This window comes from Tachyglossus aculeatus, chromosome 9 (genome assembly GCF_015852505.1).
Source record: "Tachyglossus aculeatus isolate mTacAcu1 chromosome 9, mTacAcu1.pri, whole genome shotgun sequence".
Classification (NCBI taxonomy): domain Eukaryota; kingdom Metazoa; phylum Chordata; class Mammalia; order Monotremata; family Tachyglossidae; genus Tachyglossus; species Tachyglossus aculeatus.
In genome coordinates, this window is record NC_052074.1 from 56,966,133 (window position 1) to 56,993,366 (window position 27,234).

At 46.0% G+C, this 27,234-nt stretch overlaps 1 protein-coding gene across 3 annotated transcripts in view; it reads right to left on the bottom strand.

Annotated features, from left to right (window-relative positions):
• Positions 1–27,234, bottom strand: part of CHRNA1 (cholinergic receptor nicotinic alpha 1 subunit) — a 47,835-nt gene that overhangs the window by 7,308 nt on the left and 13,293 nt on the right. For 2 of the 3 annotated variants that reach the window (XM_038751092.1, XM_038751093.1), the window contains 7 exons: positions 21,174–21,261; positions 12,548–12,689; positions 12,054–12,276; positions 6,298–6,446; positions 6,156–6,200; positions 2,778–2,887; positions 265–460 (listed from right to left, as the gene is read on the bottom strand). In XM_038751092.1, coding sequence (XP_038607020.1) covers positions 265–460; positions 2,778–2,887; positions 6,156–6,200; positions 6,298–6,446; positions 12,054–12,096 — 543 coding nt within the window. In that variant the 5' untranslated portion in view covers positions 12,097–12,276; positions 12,548–12,689; positions 21,174–21,261. The remainder of the gene's footprint in view (positions 1–264; positions 461–2,777; positions 2,888–6,155; positions 6,201–6,297; positions 6,447–12,053; positions 12,277–12,547; positions 12,690–21,173; positions 21,262–27,234) is intronic. The other variant, XM_038751094.1, reaches the window with a different exon arrangement.

A 27,234-nucleotide genomic window follows, 5' to 3' on the forward strand; every position in this document is an offset into this window, starting at 1 on the left:
CTTTCCCTGAGGCACTTTGTACACGTCTCTAAGCTCCATTGGTTTCTCAAGCCTGTTCTATACTTTAGTGTCTACGTCCCCCACCGCACTGTGGGCTCCTGAGTGCAGGGATCATGTCTTCCATTACTGTACACTCTCAAGCTCTTAATACAGTGCTTTGCCCACTGTAGACACTCAAATACTATAGAATGGCTGATAAATCTCCGAGTTCCCTCGTTCCTCAGCCCCCTGTATTGGTCCTCACTTAGAGTCTGAGCCACCTACCGGATTGATGACAACCACAGAGCCATCGTAGGTCCACGTGCCCAACTTCATGCTGCAGTTCTGCTCGTCAAAGGGAAAATGGGTGACTATGATTTCACAGTAACTCTTAAAAATGGCAGGTGGGGTCCAAGTAATGTGACCCGTATAGTCCAAAAGCACTTTGGTGAGCTTGACGATAGCAAAGTCGCCATCTGCACTAGGAAAAAGAAAGAAGAACTGTGCTTTGACAAGGGGCTTTGACAAAGTGACCCGCCCCAAACACCAAGAACAAAGAACACCAAAGTTTGGTTTGGGGGAACCAGGATCCTTGCTTCCCCTCCTTTTCCCTTTTCTGTCCAGATTTCTCCAGAGGGAAGGCAGAGGAAGGGAGAAAAAATGAAAATGAAATCTTTCAATTTGGCCTCTTTAACAGAAGGGAGAATAGAAGGGGGACAGAAAATGAAGAATAAAATGAGGCTTGGGAATTATCTGCGATTTTTCTTTATCCATGTTAAAGAGTCCCCCACTAACGGAAAGTGAGGGTTGGTTGGCAGTGGCTTGATGTCACTAATAAAAAGGAGAGGCGAAGATTGAGCTAAAGGACTTGACAGGTGCTAGAATGCTGATAAGTGTCCGGTGGATGGGTTGAACCTGCTGAAGCAGGCTCCACTGGTCTTTCTCCTAGATAATAATAATAATAATATTGGTATTTGTTAAGCGCTATGTGCCAAGCACTGTTCTAAGCGCTGGTGGGGGGATACAAGGTGATTAGGTTGTCCCACGTGGGGCTCACAGTCTTAATCCCCATTTTCCAGATGAGGTAACTGAGGCACAGTGAAGTTAAGGGACTTGCCATCTAGCAGGAGGGTCCAGTCTGGCTTTGGATCCCCTCCCCAAGTCCCCAACAGCCAGTTGTTTTCATAGGATGGAGAAACAGGGGGTTTGCTCCTATTCCCATATCCACTGGCCCTCACTTTTCTTCCATTCTCTTTGGTCTTTTTGGAGCTGCCAAGTGGGATCAATGGGGTCTTAATAATAATAACAATGATGGCATTTATTAAGCACCTACTATGTGCCGAGCACTGTTCTAAGCGCTGGGGTGGATACCAGGTGATCAGGTTGTCCCACGTGAGGCTCACAGTCTTAATCCCCATTTTACAGATGAGAGAACTGAAGCACAGAGAAGACAAGTGACTTGCCCAAGGTCACACAGCTGACAAGTGGCGGAGTCGGGATTAGAACCCATGACCTCTGACTCCCAAGCCCGGACTCTTTCCACTGAGCCACACTGAATCTCCCCTTCCAGGGACAGCTGCAACTCCTGTGGCCTTAACAATAATTCCACCTCCAAACATACACAGATCTGAAGAAAGTGTTTTCTCTTTGTGCTTCTCACTATTAGCTCGGCTTGTGGCTGGTTCTTCATGGAACCAATCACATGCTGGATAAAGCTCATTTCTAGACCCCCAATTCCCTCTTCCCCTTCGGTAGCGGATGGCAGAGCCTAAGTCACTGCATTCTCTCCTTAGCATCACTACCTAGGCCGTAGTTCTTTGAACAGTTCATCAAATGCACTCTGGGATTACGACTGCTGCCCTCCGACTAGCATTATAAATAAAAGAACAAGGTTCCTTCAAGCACTCCACTCCCAAGGATGGAAACAGAATTCTGGGCTGGAAGGACCATTGATCTGACCCAGTAATGACATTTCTTTTGTTCTTATGTAAGCACTTCTGCTGTGTCAGCAGATTTATCCCAAAAGGTTATTCCAAATGATTGGCTCGTTGGCTACGGCCAAGCATAATTGGGAAAATATGTGGGAGAAGCGCTTGCCTTCAAGCTAGGAAGTGCTTGCTTTAAAGAGTATCGTTTTCATTCAGTGGCATTTGTCACCTTCCCTGGTACGTTTATGGTCCATTCTTCAGCCATTTGTTTTGGGATGTCATTCTCTACATCCTGGAGCCTGACGTGCGAGGCTCTTGACTGGAACGGATGCTCTGTAAATGCACACTCTATGACAAATGAAGGGCATATGGTAATGAATGTGTCATTATACATGGATGTCTGGAATTACATTACAATTTCACCACATGAAGTCCACCATTTGGAGTGGAATGGCTGCTTAAATCAGACATCCTTTGCAATCAACAGCGCTAAGTGCCTTGGGGTGACTTGCTGCAAGTGATGAATAGCAACACAGGCTCAGCCCTATTTGATGGAACGGACAGTTAATTCCAAACAACTAGATGATATGTAGCTTGGAATCCCTGGACGTTTGCCATCCGCTCTTCAGTGATTCTTGTGGATTAAATGTCCCATCCCTGCTCCCCTGCTTCGATTTGGTTCAGATCAGCCATGCTATTCATAACAGGGCAACTGGAGTGTCAACTGTGCTCTGGGCCCTTAAAGTTTATTCAAAGTTCATATTGCCATGGGGGACCCTAAATGCAGAAAGGCCCCAAGTCATCTGATAGGCTACATACTAACCTGGCTTCGTGAACTGGAACAATTTCCAGTTGACCCACTTTACTTACTTATTATACAGGACAACGTCCGGGCGCCAGATCCGATCCGAAGAAATGTGAATCTTTTTCAAGCCGCCATAGTCTTCGGGTTTCCACTTGAGATTGGAATCCACCCATTGCTAAGGAAGGAAAAAGGAGCCAGTTGAAAATCTGCTACTCTCAAGAGGGTTTGATAACCGTTTTCCTGCAGAAACAATGCTCTCCCCAGTTTGAAGCAATATTCCATTTTCACTTTAAGAATCTAGAAAGCCAAAATGAGATTTGCTATGCAAACAAGTGGGATGCCGGGATCTGCCACAACAACCGACAGGAATGATTCAAATGAGATAGCAATAAAACATTCCTGGTGGGACTCAATCAATCAATCAATCGTATTTATTGAGCACTTACTGTGTGCAGAGCACTGTACTAAGCGCCTGGGAAGTACAAGTTGGCAACATATAGAGACAGTCCCTACCCAACAGTGGGCTTATTTGAGAAACTGATATTGGTTGCTGAAAGAAGTTATGGGCTCTGTTTTCCCAGAGACATTTACAAAAGAGACATTTTGACTGGAGATGGAGATTGTGACCTCTGGCAGTTGTTTTCTGCCATAGAAGTCTGTGACCAGATGCAATAATCATCATCAATCGTATTTATTGAGCGCTTACTATGTGCAGAGCACTGTACTAAGCGCTTGGGAAGTACAAATTGGCAACATATAGAGACAGTCCCTACCCAACAGTGGGCTATTGCATGAGAATCTGCTCTGAACGTCAGGGTGGCTGAGAGCAGTGTAGTGAACAACTGACTGCACAAGAGAAGATCAGAACTCTGATCCAGATATTTGGGGACCAGTGGCAAATGCTCTGGGCATTTTTTTTAATGGTTTTGTTAAGCGTTTAATATGTGCCAGGCACTGTACAAAGTGCTGGAGTAGATACAAGCTAATCAGGTTTGTCACAGTCCAAGTCCCACGTGGGGCTCACAGTCTTAATTCCCATTTTACAAATAAGGGAACTGAGGCACTGAGAGAAGTGAAATGACTTGTCCAAGGTTACACAGCGGACAAGTGGTGGAGCTGGGATCGGAACCCAGGTCCTCCGACTGCCAGGTCTGTGCTCTTTCCACTAAGCCACGGGCTTGAGGGTGATACAATGTCAAACCAATGAAACATTTGTAAGGAAGAGCTTGTGTGCATTGAATGCATCTGTTTAGCCACATCCCGCTAGTCTGGCTCCAGATCCGTGTTTGGTATCGCTCAGATTCAGGTCAAAACCAGATACTCTCAGTAAAACGAAAGTACTCCTGCCCCATGCAGACAACAACAGTGTCACGCTACGGAAGCAATGTGGCTTTGTGGAAAGAGAATGGGCTTAGGAGTCAAGAGGACTTGGGTTCAAATCCTGGCTCAGCTATTTGCCTGTTGTGTGGCTTTGGGCAAGTCACTTAACTTCTTTGTTTCATCAGTTTCATCATCTGTAAGATGGGGATTAAATCCAACTCCATCCTACTTACACTGCTAATAATAATATAATAATGGCATTTATTAAGCACTTACTATGTGCAAAACACTGTTCTAAGCGCTGGGGAGGATACAAGGTGATCAGGTTGTCCCACGGGGGGCTCACAGTCTCAATCCCCATTTGACAGATGAGGGAACTGAGGCCCAGAGAAGTGAAGTGACTTGCCCAAAGTCACACAGCTGACAAGTGGCGGAGCCGGGGTTTGAACCCTTGACCTCTGACTCCAAAGCCCCTGCTCTTTTCCACCGAGCCACGCTGCTTCTCTATCCCCTTCACTGATCCCCATGTGGGTCAGGAACTGTGTTCAACCTGAGTATTTTGAATCTGCCCCAGCACTTAGTAAACTGATTGGCCCATACTAAGTTCTTTACAAGTTCAATAATCAATCAATCAATCAATCAATCAATCGTATTTATTGAGCGCTTACTATGTGCAGAGCACTGTACTAAGTGCTTGGGAAGTACAAATTGGCATCACATAGAGACAGTCCCTACCCAACAGTGGGCTCACAGTATAAAAAGGGGAGACAGAGAACAGAACCAAACATACCAACAAAATAAAATAAGTAGGATAGAAATGTACAAGTAAAATAAATAAATAAATAAATAGAGTAATAAATACGTACAACCATATATACATATATACAGGTGCTGTGGGGAAGGGAAGGAGGTAAGACGGGGGGATGGAGAGGGGGACGAGGGGGAGAGGAAAGAAGGGGCTCAGTCTGGGAAGTCCTCCTGGAGGAGGTGAGCTCTCAGCAGGGCCAATACTACTATTGGCCCTGCTACTACTACTACTACTGCTCTAGACTGTAAACTCGTTGTGGGCAGGGGCACTGTCTGTTTATGGTGGGTCATTCCGGGAGAGATGTGTCCATGGAGTCACCATGGGTCAGAAACGACTCGACAGCATAGGACGAGTACTCTCACAAGCGTTTAGTACAGTCTTCTAGACTGTGAGCCCACTGTTGGGTAGGGACTGTCTCTATATGTTGCAAACTTGTACTTCCCAACCGCTTAGTACAGTGCTCTGCACACAGTAAGCGCTCAATAAATACGATTGATTGATTGATTGTTCTGCACACAGTAAGCACTCAATAAATATGATTAAATGAATGACTGACTGAATTCTATTACTACTAATAATAATGCTGCAAGTGATGGCATTGAGCATCAGTATTTCTTTATTTCTTTATTTGTACATATTTTTTACTCTATTTATTTATTTATTTTATTTGTACATATCTATTCTATTTATTTTATTTTGTTAGTATGTTTGGTTTTGTTCTCTGTCTCCCCCTTTTAGACTGTGAGCCCACTGTTGGGTAGGGACTGTCTCTATATGTTGCCAATTTGTACTTCCCAAGCACTTAGTACAGTGCTTTGCACATAGTAAGCGCTCAATAAATACGATTGATTGATTGATTGATTGATCAGTAAGATGAAATCCTTCTACCTCAGTTTCCCTATCTATAAAATAGGGATAAAATCCTACCCATTCCTACTTCATCATCATCATCACCAATCGTATTTATTGAGCGCTTACTGTGTGCAGAGCACTGTACTAAGCGCTTGGGAAGTACAAATTGGCAATATATAGAGACAGTCTTAGATTGATCCCTATGTGAGGCAGGGACTGTGTCCAGACCGGTACCCTTGTATCTACCCCAGTGCTTAGAACAGGGGTTGGCATATAGTAAGGGCTTGATAAACACCATAATAATAATCGTTATTATTGTTAATTAGAATGATAAAATTGGCAATCTTAACATTGTGTTAAAATGCTTCATGAGAGGCTTTTCCACCCCACGAGTGGGAGCCCCAGCCGCCGGGAATTTTCTGTGCTAGCAATCAATATACGTCCAGTCAAACATCCAAATCACCTGCTTCAGACGCACATTGGTGGTCACGATCTGATTCACTTCATCCTGGAAAGAACAAAACACCAGGTTTAGGGGACACCGGAATCAAGAACTTGTTGAACCAGGATAGAAAGCCCCACGTCCTCCCGCCCCCGGCACGCACCACATTGATGAGCTGTATTAGCTGCAGGCCCACTGTGACGACGACTGGGTCCCGGTGATCATCCACTGGCCGCACTACACTGTTGTAGTCCTCGAACAACTTGGCAACCAGACGAGTCTCATGTTCGGAGCACAGGATGAGACCTGCTGCTGACAAAAGAGTCTCGTTGTCGGATTCTGCTCTACCATCTCGCCCTGACGCGGGTAACGGATGTGGAACCGACTGTGAGCCCACTGTTGGGTAGGGACTGTCTCTATGTGTTGCCAATTTGTACTTCCCAAGCGCTTAGTACAGTGCTCTGCACATAGTAAGCGCTCAATAAATACGATTGATTGATTGATTGATTGATTGTGGACTGTCCTGGTAAGCGATCCATAATGAGGCTATTTACCACTGTACAACCCCCTTTCCCAGTACAGCTGCTTGCCCAACTCTGTTAAATTTTACAGTAGCGCTTGAGGCAAGTGAAATTCCTTTAAAGAAGCAGCATGGAGTAGCGGATAGAGCGTGGGCTTGGGAGTGAGAAGGTCACGGGTTCTAATCCATTCTAATCTAATCTCCCCCCCTAGACTGCAAGCTCAGTGTGGGAAGGGAATATGTCTGTTGTTGTATTCTCTCAAGCACTATTTATTTATTTATTTATTTATTTATCTTACTTGTACATTTCTATCCTATTTATTTTATTTTGTTGGTATGTTTGGTTCTGTTCTCTGTCTCCCCCTTTTAGACTGTGAGCCCACTGTTGGGTAGGGACTGTCTCTATGTGTTGCCAATTTGTACTTCCCAAGCGCTTAGTACAGTGCTCTGCACATAGTAAGCGCTCAATAAATACGATTGATTGATTGATTGATTAGTACAGTGCTTTGCACACAGTTAAGTGCTCAGTAAATATGACTGAATGAATGAATCCTGGCTCTGCCACTTGTCTGCTGTGTGGCCTTGGATAAGTCACTTCATTTCTCTGTGCCTCAGTTACCTCATCTGCAAAATGGGGATTGAGACTGTGAGCCCCACAGGGACTGTGTCCAACCTGATTTGCTTGTATTCACTCCAGTCCTTAGTACAACCAATCAATCAATCGTATTTATTGAGCGCTTACTGTGTGCAGAGCACTGTACTAAGCGCTTGGGAAGTACAAGTTGGCAACATATAGAGACAGTCCCTACCCAACAGTGGGCTCACAGTCTAGAAGGGGGAGACAGACAACAAAACATATGCACATAGCATGCGCTTAACAAATACAATTGTTATTATAATCTTCATCATCATCATCATCAGAACCAAATCCCCTAGAAAAATCAAACCACTCCTTTGCTTGAGATGGATAAGCAAGGGTCTGCTGTTTCAGGATCAGTAAAGTTGCACTGAAGTGGGAGTTCCACTGGAAGTTGTTGAAATGTCAATTACAAAGACATGGACTTTTTCAGTTTGCTGTTTAGGATTTGTATTTTGAAGATGACTGACGTTGAGGCACAGTTCAAGAGCAACAAAACCCCAACCCTTCTGTTTTTTGCTTTCTTGGAACTTCCCCCAATTCCCCCAATAAACACAGTAACACAAAGCCCTCAGATAGGCTAAAATATGCTTTCTTTTTTCATTCAAGACCCCAGGCAGGTGATCATCTAGGACAATCCTATTTCTAATTTGAACTACAATTCTTAAATGTTATTTTTTTTCGTTCTGATGTCCCTTTGCCCTTGGACTGGCTCTAGACTAATATGATTTCTCATTTAAAACAGATAGTTTGCAGGGCAGGCATCTTGTTCTTTTGATGCATTTCCTATCACCACACATTTTCCCTCCCAGATAGAAAGAGGGAGTTGAGCTTTAATGTTTGGGCAAGGGGCCTTCCTCCTCCCTCAGGGCTCATTTCTGGGACGGACACTGAGAACACAGGATCTTGGTATGTCCTCTAGCCTCTGCTCCACATAACCAGATCCCCTCTTTTTCCAGCTGCTCTGGGCGGTCTTGTCTTGTTCTCCCATCTCTCTTTCCAGCACCAAGCAGAGTACTGGATCTAAAGCAAAAAAAAGGTAGCAAATAGGGGAATCTAGGAGACTTCTAATTTGAGTTAACTATTCTCTCTTCCTGCCTCCTCCAAGTCCCCTTGAACCAGAGACCGTCAGAGAAAATCAGAGGGAGCATTCAATGTCATATCCATTAAACTATCTGGTTCCTGGGGATTTCCATGTTCAATCTGTCTCGAGGTATCACTGACTTCACTTTACACATCAGACGTATTCAGACCAGAAGGAATGTGGAAATGCTCCCATCTCCTTACAGCACTGAAATCCCAGCTCCCTGCTCTTGGGCAAAGACTGCCATGTAATACCGTGGATGGGTGTCAGGTTGAGGTCCTTGGCTATTTGGGGTGCTCTGATTTGGCGTTACTCTGGGGTGTCAAGTTTTGAAGAGACAGCTTATTCCAGGAAGGTGGGAGAGTCAATTAAAAGGCAAGAGAAGCGCAGACGGATGGGATCGAGTGGCAGAGAGAATGTTAAACCCAACGGAGGCCATGGAGGGGGTGGGGGGAAAGGGAGGAAGAGTGAAACTCAGAGCCCAACATTCCAACAACCTGAATTTCCTCTTTTTTTATGACTCTTTTCTTTTTCAGGCCAAGATGCGAGGTATGGGTTCCTAACTGGGCTACACTTATGGAGTTGCTAATCAAGTACTGTAAGCGGTCAATACATGCTAGCTGGCCATATTTATTACTCTATTTATTTTACTTGTACATATTTACTACTCTGTTTTATTAATGATGTGCATATAGCTATAACTCTATTCTGATGGTTTTGACACCTGTCTACATGTTTTGTTCTGTTGTCTGTCTCCCCCTTCTAGACTGTGAGCCCGTTGTTGGGTAGGACCGTCTCTATATGTTGCCGACTTGTACTTCCCAAGCGCTTAGTACAGCGCTCCACACACAGTAAGCGCTCAATAAATACGACTGAATGAATGGCCAAATCCATTGCTTCTACTCAACTGCTTATGAAAGCAAGAGTTGTGTGCTGACATATTTTTCAATGAACGAACTGCACATTGAGAGTTTGAGACTGTGCAAGGGTCTGCAACCATTAATGGTGGGCAGAAGAAGGGGGAACTGATTGGATCCACTCTAGATTGTAAGCTTCTTGTGGGCAGGGAATGTGTTTACCAACTTTACTGTACTCTTCCAAGTGCTCAGTACAGCGCTCGGCACACAGTAAGCGCTTAACGAATGTGATTGATAGGTAGGTTTCATTCCTGACTCCAGTCACTTGTTCTCTCTGGGTTTTTATTCTACTACTAGAAATGAAATTACATTGGGCACTTGCATAACTCAGGCAGCCGTAGCTGTAGGGTTATTAATGCAAACTCTGACACAGATTCAGCCATGAGTCTGAAAAAAGTTTCCCTTTCATTATAGAAGTCCTGGATGTCCTATATAGTCTTATCTCCTAAAGCCTAAGGATCTGGGTTCTAATCCCAGCTCTACCACTGTCTGCTGTGTGACCTTGGGCAAATCACTTCACTTCTCTGTGCCTCAGTTACCTCATTTGTAAAATGATGAGCTCTATGTGGGAGACGGACAGTGTCCAACCTGATTAGCTTGTATCTACTCCAGCACTTGGTACAGACATAATAACAGCCTAGCAGATACCATGAAAAAGGTCCTGCAGTATTCACACCAGTTTCTTCACAGCAGACTCAAGATTAAGAAAAACCTTGCTTCCTTAAAGAGACTGCAGGGTGATGGATGAGGGGGCAGGAGGAATCATCCTCAGGATTGTTCTGTGCAAGCCCCCCTGCTCATCCCAAACCCACTACAGTCTGCTTGAGTTCCAGATCCTTCTACTTCTCCCCACTCCCCTCTCTCGTTGTAATTAAATTGTGAGCCTGGGACAACTACTATATTCTTCAGATGGATGTTGTGCCCCAACTATTAGCCTAAAACTGGGGAGAGCCTGAGCCATGCAGAGAAGAAGTCAGGAGGGGAGACAAGGATCTGGAAAATAACACATGAGGCTGGGGCAGGGTGAAGAGAGGAGAGTGTGGGAGAAAGGAAGAAGAGAGAGAGAGGTAGAGATGATGAGGAAAAATTGATGTGGAATGGCATACGTGCTTCATAATTCTCAACTGGTGGGGAATTGCTCCAATGAAATTCTTCATTCCTTGAGTTGAAACAAGTCATAACCTTGATTTTAACAGTGTATATGACAGGACTTGATATGTTCAGCAAGGCATCTTTTCCACAGCTACTTTTAGAAAATTTCAGGCTCAATTCTTTGTTGCCCTAGATGTCTCTTTAGAAGCAGTGAAGCCTAGTAAAAGAGCATGGCTCTGGGAGTAAAGGGATCTGAGTTTTAATCCCAGGTCCATCATCATCATCATCATCAATCGTATTTATTGAGTGCTTACTGTGTGCAGAGCACTGTACTAAGCGCTTGGGAAGTACAATTGGCAACATATAGAGACAGTCCCTACTCAACAGTGGGCTCACAGTCTAAAAGGGGGAGACAGAGAACAAAACCAAAAATACTAACAAAATAAAATAAATAGGTCCACCACTTGCTGTGTGACCCCAAGGTAGGGGGTAAGGGTAAGCCACCTAACTTCTCTGTGCCATCATTTATAAAATAAAATGGGGATTAAATATCTGTCTCCCTCCTCCTTGGCTGTGAGTCTCATGTAGGGCAGACTGAATCTTATTTTGTACCTCCCTCAGCATCTAGTACGGTGCTTAAAAAGTACTGTTATTATTATTATCCTTTCCTTCTGAGAAATAGGATGTTCTACTGGGACACAAGCCCCCCACCCCCTTAAACTATCCCCAAACCACCGGATTCATGTTCAGCTGAAAACTCAGATCCTCAGGCTCAATTTGGGACAAGACACCCTCTCTTCTAGCCTAACTTAAGATCCTAAATACAACTGTCTCCAAGGCCATGCTTGCCAAAATAACACTGGAAAAGAAAAGATTCTAATGGCATCACCAGGAAATTTTGTTTGTTAAGCAACCAACACGCATCTCCTGTTCCACTGACCAGAAGGTCAGGATTTAGGGTCGTGTTTCAGCTGCTGTGTTATGCTACATTCCAGAGTTGAATGTAGGTCAAGAGCAATACTCTTCTACATTTTATAGTTTCATTTCGAACCTAAATCCTGCTCATAGTTAATATCCTGAAAGGGCTGGCAGGAATGTTTTTATGAGGGCCCTGTTAATTTACTGGAAAGATTATACAGATTTAAAAAAAAATTCATCTCTTTGGGGACAATTTAAATAGAATTATTAATAGGTCTCTCTACAGCACATGCAGCTGTCAATCAGTTCCTTTTTCTTATCAAAATTCCCTGCTTGTAAATTAAAAGGCTCTGTTCAATGTTGCTTTGGGGGAAAACAGGTATCTACTCAAACTCCCTCCAGGCATTCAAGTATTTAGACTGCTTAAGGCCTTGCAGAGAGTTACTGGCCAGTAGGGAGGGAACACAGAGAATCAGGGAGAAGGCAGTAGGGATGGTTCATTGTTGCTGGAGGGAGCAATAATAACAAACTAGTCTACCTTGCAGGCTCACCCTAATTTAATGGGAAAACAGGGCCTGGTGCTTTTCAGCCAGCAACATCACGTGGAACCAGGGATGAGATTTTTGCCTTGGGAAATGTCGTTATCCTGTATCCCAGCAGAGGAGGAAGCCAGATTAGCACAGCTCTGTCCACACAGACTCGGCCCCCACCACGCTCCAGCCCCAGGTGGTATCCACCAGCCTCCGTTTACCTGAGAAAAGGGAGAGGAGCAGGAGGGTAGAGAGGAGCCCCATCGGGTGGGTGACTCTGAAGCGTGAGGTGGCGGGCCACGTCTCTCTCTTCCCCTCTTGCCGGGACCCTTGGACCGGTTCAGCCTCCAGGCTCAGAGTGAGCTTTGCTGCTTCCTCCTCGAGGGCTTGGAAAGAGAGTCTGCTGAGCTATTGTTTTACACCACCTGCTTTCTGTAATGACAGCTGGGACCTCCTGTGACCGACACAAGCGCACACACCATCGCCTCGGCTTGACTTTCAGGCTGCGCTCTGCACTTTGTCATCTGGCGGCTCAGAGCCACGGCTTTTTAAGGCCCAGGCGGCCGTCTATCCCGAAGGGCCCGGCCCCTAAAGGCAAACTGTGCCGTGGGAGCTGAGGCCGACGGACAAAAGTCGGGTCTTAATCCACTGCGCCGAAGTGTCACGGGGGAACTTCGGGTTCAATTTGGTTTGTTATTTAACCAAGACCACCTACCTCTTCAGTGTAACCGGTTTTTACTGGTCCCCGGTGAGGCTGCTTAGTGAGAGCTTCATTGCATCCAGCAATAACAACACTTTGGCGGTCCGTTAGCTGTGGTAAATTGCCTCACATACCAAGTGCTGTTATTCCAATGGACCTGTAATGTAATTAAAAGGAAAGCGCCTCTGTCTGTATCAGAAGTTGTTCTGGAAAAAGGGCTTTCTTTTTCCTCTCTCCTGCTACCTCTGGCAACAGGTAACTGTGGTTTAGGGACACTGGAAGCAAAGCAGATCAATTTTTCAGTCAGGGAGAGTCCTAAAACTAATCATTGATTTGTCTACCTGTCCTTAATTTGTGTCTGGTGGAATTCCCTCTGGCCCAACCTGTCCTACGAAACCAATGTTTCTGTGAGGGGCTAGGGTGGGAAGTCAGTTACCTGGAACGATCCAGTCTGTTTCTCATTTGGTGGTGATTTCATTACCTGTGGGTCAATCATCATCATCATCATCATCATCATCATCAATCGTATTTATTGAGCGCTTACTATGTGCAGAGCACTGCACTAAGCGCTTGGGAAGTACAAATTGGCAACATATAGAGCCAGTCCCTACCCAACAGTGGGCTCACAGTCTAAAAGGGGGAGACAGAGAACAAAACCAAACATACTAACAAAATAAAATAAATAGAATAGATATGTACAAGTAAAATAAATAAATAAATAGAGTAATAAATATGTACAAACATATATACATATCTACAGGTGCTGTGGGGAAGATCAGTTGGATTTGCTGCTTCCTCTGGTTCTGGTTCAGTATTTCACAGCAGCTCATTTCTCTCTTTCCAGAGAATCTGACTCCTTCAAAGACCTTTTAGTGCTCTCCTCACAGCTCCATCACAACATTGCTGCGTGGCTCAGTGGAAAGAGCACGGGCATTGGAGTCAGAGGTCATGGGTTCAAATCCCGGCTACGCCAACTGTCAGCTATGTGACCTTGGACAAGTCACTTAACTTCTCTGGACCTCAGTCACCTCAACTGTAAAATGGGGATTAAGACTGTGAGCCCCCTGTGGGACAACCTGATCACCCTGTAACCTCCCCAGCGCTTAGAACAGTGCTTTGCACATAGTAAGCGCTTAATAAATGCCATCATTATTGTTATCTTTCTGGTGGGTGAACAGTGGAGCTGATGGCTGGTTGTTGGAGTGGAGTGACATCTAGAAGCAGCGTGGCTGAGTGGAAAGGGTCCGGGCTTTGGAGTCAGAGACCATGGGTTCGAATCCCGGCTCCGCCACGTGTCTGCTGTGTGACCTCGGGCAAGTCACAACTTCTCGGAGCCTCAGTTACCTCATCTGTAAAAAGGGGATGAAGACTGCGAGCCCCATGTGGGACAACCTGATCACCTTGTACCCCCCCCCCCAGTGCTTAGAACAGTGCTTTGCACGTAGTAAGCGCTTAACAAATGCCATCGATATTATTATTATTAAGTAGAATTTACCAGCCTGGGCTGTCACAGACCTAGAGAAGAGAACTGAAAACTGGGAGTTGAGAGAGGGGGATGGATGGTCGATAGACATCACTGGTTTTCTAGGCACTCTTGGAAAAGAGAGGGTTCAGGGAAGGAAAGAGGGGGTAACCGACTGAGCTACTGTCTTGCCAACATCCTCCACCTCCTCCTCCTCCTCCTCCTCCTCATCATCATCAATCGTATTTATTGAGCGCTTACTATGTGCAGAGCACTGTACTAAGCACTTGGGAAGTACAAATTGGCAACATATAGAGACAGTCCCTACCCAACAGTGGGCTCACAGTCTAAAAGGGGAAGACAGAGAACAAAACCAAACATACTAACAAAATAAAATAAATAGAATAGATATGTACAAGTAAAATAGAGTAACAAATATGTACAAACATATATACATATATACAGGTGCAGTGGGGAAGGGAAGGAGGTAAGATGGGGGGATGGAGCGGGGGACGAGGGGGAGAGGAAGGAAGGGGCTCAGTCTGGGAAGGCCTCCTGGAGGAGGTGAGCTCTCAGCAGAGCCTTGAAGGGAGGAAGAGAGCTAGCTTGGCGGATGGGCAGAGGGAGGGCATTCCAGGCCCGGGGGATGACGTGGGCTGGGGGTCGATGGCGGGACAGGCGAGAACAAGGTACGGTGAGTGGCAGCTAGGAGGTGGGTGGCAGTGGTTGAGGCTGTCCAAACCTCAAGGGAGCTGGCACTTCACAGGCTGAAACTCCATGTAACAACCTGGAGAGAGCCAGTTCAACTGGGCTCAGGCAGCGAGGTGGTTGCCTCTGATACCACTGCACCCTAAATTGAGTAGTGGCAGCTGTAACTGAGGCGACGGACCTTGGTAGAATTGACCCTTTTGGCTGCTATTTGGAGTTTCTGAGGAGGCCTCTCCTCAGAAATGGCCGAGGAAGGATCAGTTCAGAGATGCCATCTCCGAGGAAGAGGAGGAGGCCCTTAGCCACTCCGCCACCATCACTGTAGCTACTAGGACTCCAATGGATTCCTGCCAGAAGGCTTTCAGATGACAGGACGGATCCTGGTTGGAGTTTCTATACTGTATACACCCAGAGCAATCAATTATTATTTCTTCTTCTTCTTCCTCCTGCTTCTTCTTAGTAATGATGATGTAAAATGGGGATTAAGACTGTGAGCCCCACGTGGGACAATTTATCACCTTGTATCTCCCCCCCAGCGCTTAGAACAGTGCTCTGCACATAGTAAGCGCTTAACAAATGCCATCATTATAATAATAATAATAATAAACAGTGGTAATTCTGGAACTTGTTAAGCAGGTGGTAGAATGTGGGAAGAGGGGAAAGGGAGTCTGAAACTCCCCCTTCAAATTAGGCCTGGGAGTCAGAAGATTGTAGGTTCTAATCCCGGCTCTGCCGCTTATCAGCTGTGTGACCCTGGGCAAGTCACTTCACTTCTCTGGGCCTCAGTTACCTCATCTGTAAAATGGGGATCGAGACTGTGAGCCCCGCATGAGACAGGGTCTGCATCCAACCCAATTTGCTTGTATCCACCCCAGCACTTAGTGCGTGGCTCAATGGAAAGAGCACGGGCTTCGGAGTCAGAGATTGTGGGTTCAAATCCCGGCTCTGCCAATTGTCAGCTGTGTGACTCTGGGCAAGTCACTTAACTTCTCTGCGCCCCAGTTATCTCATCTGTAAAATGGGGGTTAAGACTGTGAGCCCCCCATGGGACAACCTGATCACCTTGTAACCTCCCCAGCGCTTAGAACAGTGCTTTGCACATAGTAAGCACTTAATAAATGCCATAATTATTATTATTATTACAGAGCCTGGCACATAGTAAGCGCTTAACAAATACCGTAATTCTTCTTCTTCTTTTTCTTATCAAATCCACAGGACTAATGTTCTTCCTGCCCTCAGAGCTCCCTACAGCCTCACCTCCTCCAGGAGACCTTCCCTGATTGTTTTTCTTCACCCCAGGTTTCATTCCCTTATCGTTTCAGCACTTCTGTGCCAGATCAATCAATCAATCAATCGTATTTATTGAGCACCTACTGTGTGCAGAGCAAAGATAATTAAGTGTCCTCCACTCCCAGTAGCACTTGTGGCCTAGTAGAAAAACCATGGGCCTAGAAGTTGAGGACCTAGGTTCCAATCCCAGCCCTGCCACTTGTCTGCTGTGTGACCTTGGGCAAGTCACTGTACTTCCTCTGTGCCTCAGTTACCATAACTCTATAATGGGGATTAAGAGTGTGAACCCCAGGTGGGACATGTCCAGTGTCCAAACTGTTTACCTTGTACCTACCCCAACACTTTAGTACATTGCCTGGCACATAGTAAGTGCTTAAACACTCTTACAAAAAAAGCTTACTATGTGCTAAGCATTATATTACGTCCTGGGGTAAATAAAAAATAATCAGGTCAGATTCAGCCTCTGTTCTATATGGGGCTCACAGTCTAATTGGAAGGGAAAATAGGCATTTCATCCTCATTTTAACGAAGAGAAAACTGAGACACAAATAACTTGCCCAAGGTCAAAAAGCAAGGAAGTGGCAGGGCTAGAATTAGAACCCATGTCCACTGATTTCCAATCATGTGCTCTTTCTACTAGGCCACGACCGATCCCTTTTAGACTGTGATCCCACTGTTGGGTAGGGACTGTCTCTATATGTTGCCAATTTGTACTTCCCAAGCGCTTAGTACAGTGCTCTGCACACAGTAAGCGCTCAATAAATACGACTGATGATGATGACCAATCCTATTTTCTACCAGGTGCAAAGCATTCTATTTGTTCTGATGATTTTGACATCTGTCTACATGTTTTGTTGTCTGTCTTCCCCTTCTAGAATGTGAGCCTGTTGTTGGGTAGGGATCATCTCTATATGTTGCCGACTTGTACTTCCCAAGCGCTTAGTACAGCGCTCTGCACACAGTAAGCGCTCAATAAATACGATTGAATGAACGAATGAATGAAGCACTTGGGGGAGTACAATTGAAAAAACTAGACATGATCCCCGCCCTCAAGGAGCTTACAGTGAAAAACAGCATGGGGTAGTGGATAGAGCATGGGCTTGGAGTTAGAAGGTCATGGGTTCTAATCCCAGCTCCACCACTTGTCTGCTGTGTGACCTTGGGCAAGTACCTCACTTCTCGGTGCCTCAGTTACCTCATTTGTAAAATGGGGCTTGAGACTGTGAACCCCAAGTGGGACAGGGACTGTGCCCAACCCGATTTGCTTGTATCCACCCCAACACTGGCACACGGTAAGCGCTAAACAAATACCACAATTATTATTATTACAATCTAGTGGGGGAAGCAGACACTAAAATAATGTATAGGCAGGAGGATGAAGGACAGGAGAGAGCTCCCCGAGGAAGTGTTTAAATCTAAAAGGAATGAATTGGAAAAGTACAATTTCTGTCCTGTGATGAAAATTATACTGGCCTAAAGCTAGAGGCTTCAGAGTATAAGCCACAAATGTGAATCAATCAATCAATCAATCAATCAATCGTATTTATTGAGCACTTACTGTGTGCAGAGCACTGTACTAAGCGCTTGGGAAGTACAAGTTGGCAACATATAGAGACAGTCCCTACCCAAGAGTGGGCTCACAGTCTAGAAGGGGGAGACAGAGAACAACACAAAACATATTAACAAAATAAAATAAATAGAATAGATATGTACAAGTAAAATAAATACAGTAATAAATATGTACAAACATATATACAGGTGCTGTGGGGAGGGGAAGGAGGTAAGATGGGGGGATGGAGAGGGTATGTCTGGTTCCACGCTCCTCCTGGAGGTTAAGATGCTCCCTGTTGTATTGTATTGTACCCTCTCAGGCACTTAGTAGAGTACTCTGCACACAGCAAGTGCTCATTTCTTCCTCTCCCCCTCGTCCCCCTCTCCATCCCCCTCATCTTACCTCCTTCCCTTCCCCACAGCACCTGTATATATGTATATATGTTTGTACATATTTATTACTCTATTTATTTATTTATTTATCTTACTTGTACATATCTATTCTATCTATTTTATTTTGTTAGTATGTTTGGTTTTGTTCTCTGTCTCCCCCTTTTAGACTGTGAGCCCACTGTTGGGTAGGGACTGGCTCTATATGTTGCCAACTTGTACTTCCCAAGTGCTTAGTACAGTGCTCTGCACCCAGTAAGCGCTCAATAAATACGATTAATTGATTGATTGATTAAATACAATTGATTGATTGCCAGTACAACAGTCCAGAGCAATGTCAGAAGGGCAGGTCGGCGTTTTGTGGCCCAGTGAATATGGCGTTGTCCACTTCTCTGTCTTAGCGCTTAGAACAGCGCTTGGCACATGGTTAAGGAAGCAGCATGGCTCAGTGGAAAGAGCAGGGGCTTTGGAGCCAGAGGTCATGGGTTCAAATCCCGGCTCCGCCACTTGTCGGCTGTGTGATTTTGGGCAAGTCACTTCACTTCTCTGGGCCTCAGTTCCCTCATCTGTAAAATGGGGATGAAGACCGTGAGCCCCGCGTGGGGCGACCTGATCACCTTGTAAACTCCCCAGCGCTTAGAACAGTGCTTTGCACATAGTAAGCGTTTAATACATGTCATTATTATTATTATTATGGTCAGCGCTTAAGAAATACCATCATTATTATTACTCTGGAGATTCCAGGAGCAACTGCACCAGCACTTCCGCCCGGTGGCCAGCAGGTGGCAACGTTTCTTTACGAAACTGGCAGCAGGACAGAGGCCTTGGGGCTGAAGACCCTTTTTTAGACTCCCCATTTAGACTCCCCTTTTAGACCCCCCTTTTAGACCCCCCTTTTAGACTCCCCTTTTAGACTGTGAGCCCACTGTTGGGTAGGGACCATCTCTATATGTTGCCAACTTGTACTTCCCAAGCGCTTAGGACAGTGCTCTGCACCCAGTAAGCGCTCAATAAATACGATTGATTGATTGACTGAAGGCTCCCATAATGTCGGGCCCCACTTCCCAAGGGGAGAAAGCAGATTTGATGATGATGATGGCATTTGTTAAGCACTTACTATGTGCAAAGCACTGTTCTAAGCTCTGGGGGGGGGGGGTACAAGGGTGATCAAGTTGTCCCACGTGGGGCTCACAGTCTTAATCCCCATTTTTACAGATGACGTAACTGAGGCTCAGAGAAGTTAAGACTTGCCCAAGGTCACACAGCAGACTTGTGGCGGAGCCGGGATTCGAACCCACGACCTCTGACTCCAGACTTCCAGTTCCATGGATGCAGAGGGTCTATGGTCTCAGTGTTTGAATTCCTCACATGAGTCCCCACCCCAGGCCGACACAACCCAAGTGGAATCAATTGGAAAAATCACAAGTTTTGACCTGTTGCGTGATTTTACACTGGGCTAAATTCAGGGAGTTCAGAGCGATACACGCCACTGTCTGTCTGGACGTCTAAATGAGATGGTGGTTCTCCCAGCTCTTCTGAGTTTTCTTTTTAACCACCCAAAGAAGCTCTTTGTGTGCGGGGAACGTGCTGGGTACTAAGCACTTGGGGGAGTACAATATAAGGGTTGGCACACACACAAGGACTTTTAGACTGTCCTTTTAGACTGTGAGCCCACTGTTGGGTAGGAACTGTCTCTATATGTTGCCAATTTGTACTTCCCAAGCGCTTAGTACAGTGCTCTGCACACAGTAAGCGCTCAATAAATACGATTGATGATGATGAAGGAGCTTACAGTCTAATAGAGAAGACAGATATTAGATGCGGGACGGAGGGTGGGGTAAAATCAAGTTTCTAAATGTTACGGATCAATCAAACGTATTTATTGAGTACTTACTGTGTGCAGAGCACTGTACTAAGCTCTTGGGAAGTACAAGTTGGCAACATATAGAGACAGTCCCTACCCCACCCAACCCAACAGTGGGCTCACAGTCTAGAAGTGCATAGGTGACGCCAAGGGAAAATAAAGGCTTAGGCGGGGAAGGCCTCTTGAAAGAGATGTGATTTTAATACTGCTTTGAGGTGGGGAGAATAGTCTTAACCAGAGTCCTCCTGGATCAAGAAAATGTGGTGTGCGTCCAGAGCCTCGAGGGGCATGAAGACACGATCTGTGCTGCGGGTCAAATACAGAAGACCGCTACCTGGGGTTAGTACACCTTTTGAAGGCATGTGAAACCGTTGATATGTCTGCTCTCTGCCAACAACTAAGGAAGTTTGGCCATCCTGAAAACCTGATCAAAATCCTAAAATTCAACCAACCACAGACACGGTTGGCTGTGTCAGCAGTGGAGGAAATCAGGGCTTGTTTATGGGTCAATCGGTTCTAAACAGTCATTTTTGAGGATAATAACAGTAATGATGGCATTTATTAAGCGCTTACTACATGCAAGCACTGTTCTAAGCACTGGGGAGGTTACAAGGAGATCAGGTTGTCCCACGGGGGGCTCACAGTCTTAATCCCCATTTTATAGATGAGGGAACTGAGACACAGAGAAATTCAGTGACTTGTCCAAAGTCACACAGCTGACAATTGGCAGAGCTGGGATTCGAACCCATGACCCCTGACTCCAAAGCCTGTGCTCTTTCCACTGAGCCAGGCTGCTTCTCTGATGCAAAAGGATGCAAAAAGAATCTGGGAGTTGGTGTCAGAATGCAATTTCATGCCACTGGGAACTTTTTCAGTTCAACAGAGAAGCATAATAGTAGCAATGTGGTATTTGTCAGGCAACTACTATGTGCCAAGCACTGTATTCATTCATTCAATCAGATTTATTGAGCGCTTACTGTGTGCAGAGCACTGTACTAAGCGCTTGGGAAGTACAAGTTGGCAACATATAGAGACAGTCCCTACCCAGCAGCGGGTTCACAGTCTAGAAGGGGGAGACAGACAACAAAACATAACATACTAAGCACTGGGGTTAATTCAAGATAATCAAGCCTGACAGAGACCCTGCCCCACGTGGGGCTCACAGTTTCAGGGAAAGAGAAAAGGTATTTTATCTCCATTTTAAAGATGAGAACACCGAGACAGATTTAAAATCTTGGAATCTTAAAATCCCACAAAATGAATCTAGTGGAAAGAGTCTAGCGAACTGGTGCAGGACGTTTTCATTGTTCTAGGATGGGCGTTAATTATTTTCCCTGAAGAGATTCAATTATCGGACTATTCCCCTCATACTTTACCTTTGTGTCTCTGCAGAAACCATTCGACAGCATCATTGGGTGGAGTCCTGGACAAATGAGCTGCCTGCTCGCTGCTTTAACAGTGGCCCTGCAGAGAGAGTGTGGAAAGCCAAGACAATTTGAAGGTTATTGTGGGAAATGTGATGAGCACATATGAGAGAAGAGAGCAGGCAGGCAACAGGGCGCCAGCTGATGCTGGGTCTTGAGAGAGGCATCAACAAGTACCCTGGGCTGTGGCATTTGAGAAGCAGCGTGTCCCAATGGAAAGATCACGGACTTGGGAGTCAAAAGACGTGGGTTCTAAGCCCAACTCTGCCAATTGCCTGCTGTATGACCTTGGGCAGGTCACTTAATGTCTCCGGGCCTCCGTTTCCTCATCTGTAAAATGGGGATTAAATAACCGTTCTCCCCCCTACTTATGCTGTGAGCCCTATGTAGGACGGGGACTGTGTCCGACCTGATGATCTATCCCAGTCTTTAGAAGAGCGTCTGGCACCTAATAAGGGCTTCACAATTCCCCCAGTTATTAGGGAAGCAGCGTGACTCAGTGGAGACAGAGGTCATGGGTTCAAATCCCACCTCCGCCACTTGTCAGCTGTGTGACTTCGGGCAAGTCACTTAACTTCTCTGGGTCTCAGCTCCCTCATCTGTAAAATGGGGATTAAGACTGTGAGCCCCACGTGGGACAACCTGATCACCCTGTAACCTCCCGAGCGCTTAGAATCAATCGTATTTATTGAGCGCTTACTGTGTGCAGAGCACTGTACTAAGCGCTTGGGAAGTACAAGCTTAGAACAGTGCTTTGCACATAGTAAGCGCTTAATAAATGCCAATTATTATTATTACTATTATTATTGTTGTGGTCCAAGGATGTCTATCTGGGGTAGTTGCAGGAGACCTGCCCCTGTTTCACTCACGCACCCAAGCTTCATCGGCTCCAGAGGTCTGGAGGGGACCGAGCCCGGCCCTCGTATCTTGGCTGGAGGGGAACTGCTAACCTGTCAGTGAAATCTGGGGTAAAAGATATTCCCTGTGGCAACCCTCTTGGCAGCTGCTTTGCAAAGCCAGGCCCATGTCCAAATGGAGAGCCGTTCTGGCAGGAGACATGACAGAGGCCTGTTGCCGGTGAGTGATAAGGCCCACTCCCAGCGTTGCTTTTCCCAGCTTCACCCAGGGAGAAGCCCAAATTAGCAATCTGCCTCCGGCAACTGCAGCATATGTTCCCCTCCTGGCCCTGCCTGCTTCGCCTAAGCGTTCCCCCGGCTCCACGGCTAACAAAAAGACACATTTGGGCTATTGTGTATGACTGGTGGCAGCCTGACCACTCCCCAGGATCTTTTCTATTCTTCCAGGCGGACTATCTAGGTGAAATTGAATTTATAGCCTCTCAGCACTGAGCGGGGGGCCCCTTCTGTGTTCCCTGCAAGGCCTTGAGACAGAATGATCGCTCCAACGTGTCAACCTAAAACCTCAGAAATGGAACACAGGAAACCTTCAAGTTCCCCTGGTAGAGTGAATGGGGCCTGAGGGCTCACAATGGCTCACACCTCCAACAGAAGCAGGAGAGGAAACCCAGCAGTGGTGAGCAAACCTGGACCTTGGAAACTGTATTTCACCGTACAAATCTCCCTCGCTCCAGACTCCCATCCTCGCTGGGCCCAGAGGACCCTCTAAAGACTTCCTACAGTATCAGAGGGCCAGAGGAAAGTAGCAAGATTGGCCTCTCTTCCCAACTTTGCCTTACTATTGGATCAATCCAAACACCCACCCTGGGCTTCACACTGTGCTGTTTGGTGGGACAGAAGTAGAAGGAAGTGCACAGAGCTCTACAGTGTAGAGGTTCCCCGGGGATCGGCATTTTAAAGGAGTGAATCCTGTTACTAAAGACTGTGTGAGAATCAAGCACCTCTCCCATCCTCCTCTGTCCAGAGTGTTGGAAAGTTTTTGAGTGGATTGTGTGCTTGGCTAAAAACACATGCAGGAAGAGTTCGATTTCTTACTTGTCAGGTGTGTTGCATGCGCCCAGGGAACGTAGCTCTCCATTTCCTGGTTTCTGTTCCGTTAAACCTTAGTTATTATACTGCAATAATGTCATTCTTGTGTTTCATTTCCTTGCAGATTTCCTTAAAAACCATCGCCTGATCTGACTGCTCATACCCAGTTGTACTTATTGGTCAGTGACTACACTGGAGTAAAATAAACACCTGGGGATCTGTTAGCTTCTCCTTCAACATGCACTGCCAGGAATAGACTTCTGAGAGACCTAGTTCTTCTGTCCTTGTGAGTGATTATTCATTCTTTCAATGGCATTTATTGAGCACTTACTGTGTGAAAAGCACTGTACTAACCATTTGGAAGAGTACAACATAACAATAGACACATTCCCTGCTCTTATGTCCTGTGGTCTTTGTTTCATCAGTTAAAAGGACAACACCTCTTGCACTCACAGCTGCTCCTCCAGGCCCATGATAAGAAATGTCTTTTTTATGGTATTCGTTAATCACTTACTATGTGTCAAACACTGTTCTAAGCATTGGGGTAGGTACAGGTTAATTAGGTAAGACACAGTCCCTGTTCTGCATAGGGCTCACAGTCTAAGAAGGAGACAGATATTTAATTCCCATTTTACAGTTGAGGAAACTGAGCACGGAGAAGTTAAGTGACTTGCCCAAGGTCACACAGCAAGCAATTGGCAGAGCCGGAAATAGGAGCCAGGTCCTCTGACTCCCAGACTCGAGCTCTTTCTACTAGGCCACACTGCTTCTTTCCTTTGGGATAACAATAATAATGATAATGGTATTTGTTAAGCGCTTACTATGCGCCAAGCACCGTTCTAAGCGCTGGGGTAGATACAAGGTATTCAGGTTGTCCCATGTGAGGCTCACAGTCTTAATCCCCATTTTACAGATGAGGTAACTGAGGCACACAGAAGTTAAGTGACTTGCTCAAAGTCACACAGCTGATAAACGGTGGAGCTGGGATTAGAACCCACGACTTCTGGCTCCGAAGCCCATGCACTTTCCACCAAGCCATACTGCTTCTTCCGCCCAAAACTCTGATGGTGGCCATTCTATGGACTAAAATGAGATTTGGAGCAATGAAAGGAGTTCTGCCCAGAGTCCCAAAAGTGTCCCCACTCCCTTGGGGCTCAGAGCTGCTCTGGTCTCCAAAGCCAAACGGAACACCGAGAGTTCCCGGAAATCCCCAGCGGGGAAATCTCAGTCCCCCTATTCTAGATAAGGCAGTCAGAGAGGCTCTGGAAAAATCCTGGAGAATGAGGTTCCAGGCCAAGATAACCCTGCCACTGGGGCAAACCATTAACCTTGTGACTTACCCTAATCAATCAATCAATCAATCAATCGTATTTATTGAGCGCTTACTATGTGCAGAGCACTGTACTAAGCGCTTGGGAAGTACAAATTGGCATCACATAGAGACAGTCCCTACCCAACAGTGGGCTCACAGTCTAAAAGGGGGAGACAGAGAACATAACCAAACATACCAACAAAATAAAATAAGTAGGATAGAAATGTACAAGTAAAATAAACAAATAAATAAATAAATAAATAGAGTAATAAATATGTGCAACCGTATATACATATATACAGGTGCTGTGGGGAAGGGAAGGAGGTAAGACGGGGGGATGGAGAGGGGGACGAGGGGGAGAGGAAAGAAGGGGCTCAGTCTGGGAAGGCCTCCTGGAGGAGGCCTACTCTGCTAGTTCCTCTCTCCCACCCCTGGAGTACACAATTAGTTTCTCCCAGCCCATCACCAGCCTCTCCGCACCAGTGTGACCCCAAATTTCCTGGTCCTGGGAGCCCAAGTAATTTAGGGCAGGGAAGGGAGATGGGGGTGATAGGTAGTAACCCCCTTCAGCAGTACAGCACAGCAATGTAAGGGCCGTTGGAGCCACTTACCGCTCTGCAGAATCCCGTCAGTTTCACTAAAGAAGCATTTTAAGATCTGAAAACATCCTCAGGAAATTTCCCATCCTTTCCCTTGTGGATTCCACAGTTGATCCTTAGTCACTGCAAACAAAGTAAAGAGCAGGGGCCTGGGAGACGGAGGACCCGGGTTCAAATCCCAGTTTGGTCACTTGCTGCTGGGTGACCTGGGGCAAGTCACTTAACTTCTCCGGGCCTGTTTCCTCTGTGAGCCCACTGCTTTTAGACTGTGAGCCCACTGTTGGGTAGGGACTGTCTCTATATGTGGTCAATTTGTACTTCCCAAGCGCTTAGTACAGTGCTCTGCACACAGTAAGCGCTCAATAAATACGATTGATGATGATGATCTGGAAAATGGGGATTAAATGCCTGCTCTCCCTCCTACTTAGAATGTGAGCCCCGAGGGATAGGGAACGTGTCCCACCTAAGTATCCTGTCTCTACTCCAGAGCTTAGTACAATGCTTGACACTTAGTAAGTGCCTAACAAATACTACAATCTGACAGAAAAGTTGAAGATGGCCCGTTGCCCTCCACATCACTATTTTATGGGAGTGAAGAAAGAGACCAAGAGGGTGGCAGTGCAGGAATGTCAACAGCCGGCAGCCGACGGAAGCGAGAAATCCTGGGCCCCGCAGTGCCGCAGCCTCTGATCGACAAATGGCTTCTCGGAACAGAAGTTGCACAGAAGCAGGACCGTCTGCTCTTTGCCTTCCTCCCCACCTTCACTGCCCTCAGCATTCTGAGCCGAGAATCCCACTTTACCAACCGTGGCCTGATTTGTCAAGGAAGAAAATAGCGTCAAAACTCAATATCCGGGCTCCATACCCAGTTAGACGTGACGGAAAAAATCTACGCCTTCCTGGTAGGACTGGATTTTTTTAAATGCTGCGGTTCTGTACCCTGGTACATGTCTATGTGAAAACCCTGGAAACGCTTGCTCCAGTAAGAGTTGAGAAGCAGGGTGGCCTAGTGGAAAGAGCTTGGGCCTAGGAATCAGAGGACCTGGGTTCTAATCCTGATCTGCCACTTGTCTGCTGTGTGACCTTAGGCAAGTCACTTAACTTCTCTGTGCTTCAGTTTTCTCATCTGTCAAATGGGAATTAAATCCTACTCCTTCCTACCTAGATTGTGAGCCCTGTGTAGGACAGGGACTCCATCCACCCTGATAACCTTGAATCTACCCCAGTGCGTGGCATAGTGAATGGCACATAGTAAGTGCTTAAATGCCATAATAATAATAATGATAACAAGCAGTAAGTAATGTTGTGTATAAATGTGCTCTATGGTACTCTGCTCAGAGCTTAATGAAAACATAAAATGGACCTTACAGCACCCACTGTCCAGGCAAGTGACTCAACACTGCCTGATTTAGCTCTTTCATTCTGTACATCCTCTTATTTGAGTGAGAAATCAGTTACTCCCATTTCCCCTTATGCTTAGGCTGGGCTTGATTACATATACTCTGCATTATCACTCTTCCTAGCATCTTACTCATCGGCCAAGGGTGGAGTTGCTTCCTCCTCTTCTCTTCAGGTTTTTTGTGGGAGAGGAGAAGAATTGGCTTTGACAAGGCTGGGAACTGTCAACCAGGTTTCCTCAATTCCGAGCTTTCAATTTCTCCCTATTTGTGGCTTTCATTTCTTCGGGCCGTGATTGACCCTCATTGTGTAAGGTGGAGTTTTGCTCCTTGCCTGGCTGTAGGGAAGGAGACAACCACAGTTCCAGGCGCCGGCAAGACCACATTCTGCCTAACCTAGCAGGGGGCAGGAACAGAGTTTGCAACCAACCTCTTGCCTCTTATAAAACCCAGCCTGCTTGAACCATTAGGACTCTTTGAAGTTGGTTTTATGGTTGGCAGACACCTGGTCTCTAGTTGGATCCGGAGTTTGCCTTTAACCTCTTCAATGGCTGGTTCCCTGGGTTCTGGGCTCCAGCAGAAAAGTTAAAGTTGGGGCTTTGGGTCAAGTACCAGCATTTGAGTTTCAACACTTTACTGGAATCCCCATTAGTACTACCACTGGTTCCCTCTGCTGCATCCTTGGCTAACGAGATTAGCAGACTCAACTTCAGTCCCGATAGAAAAATCAGAAAAAGTGGTGGTTCTACCAGGAGTGAT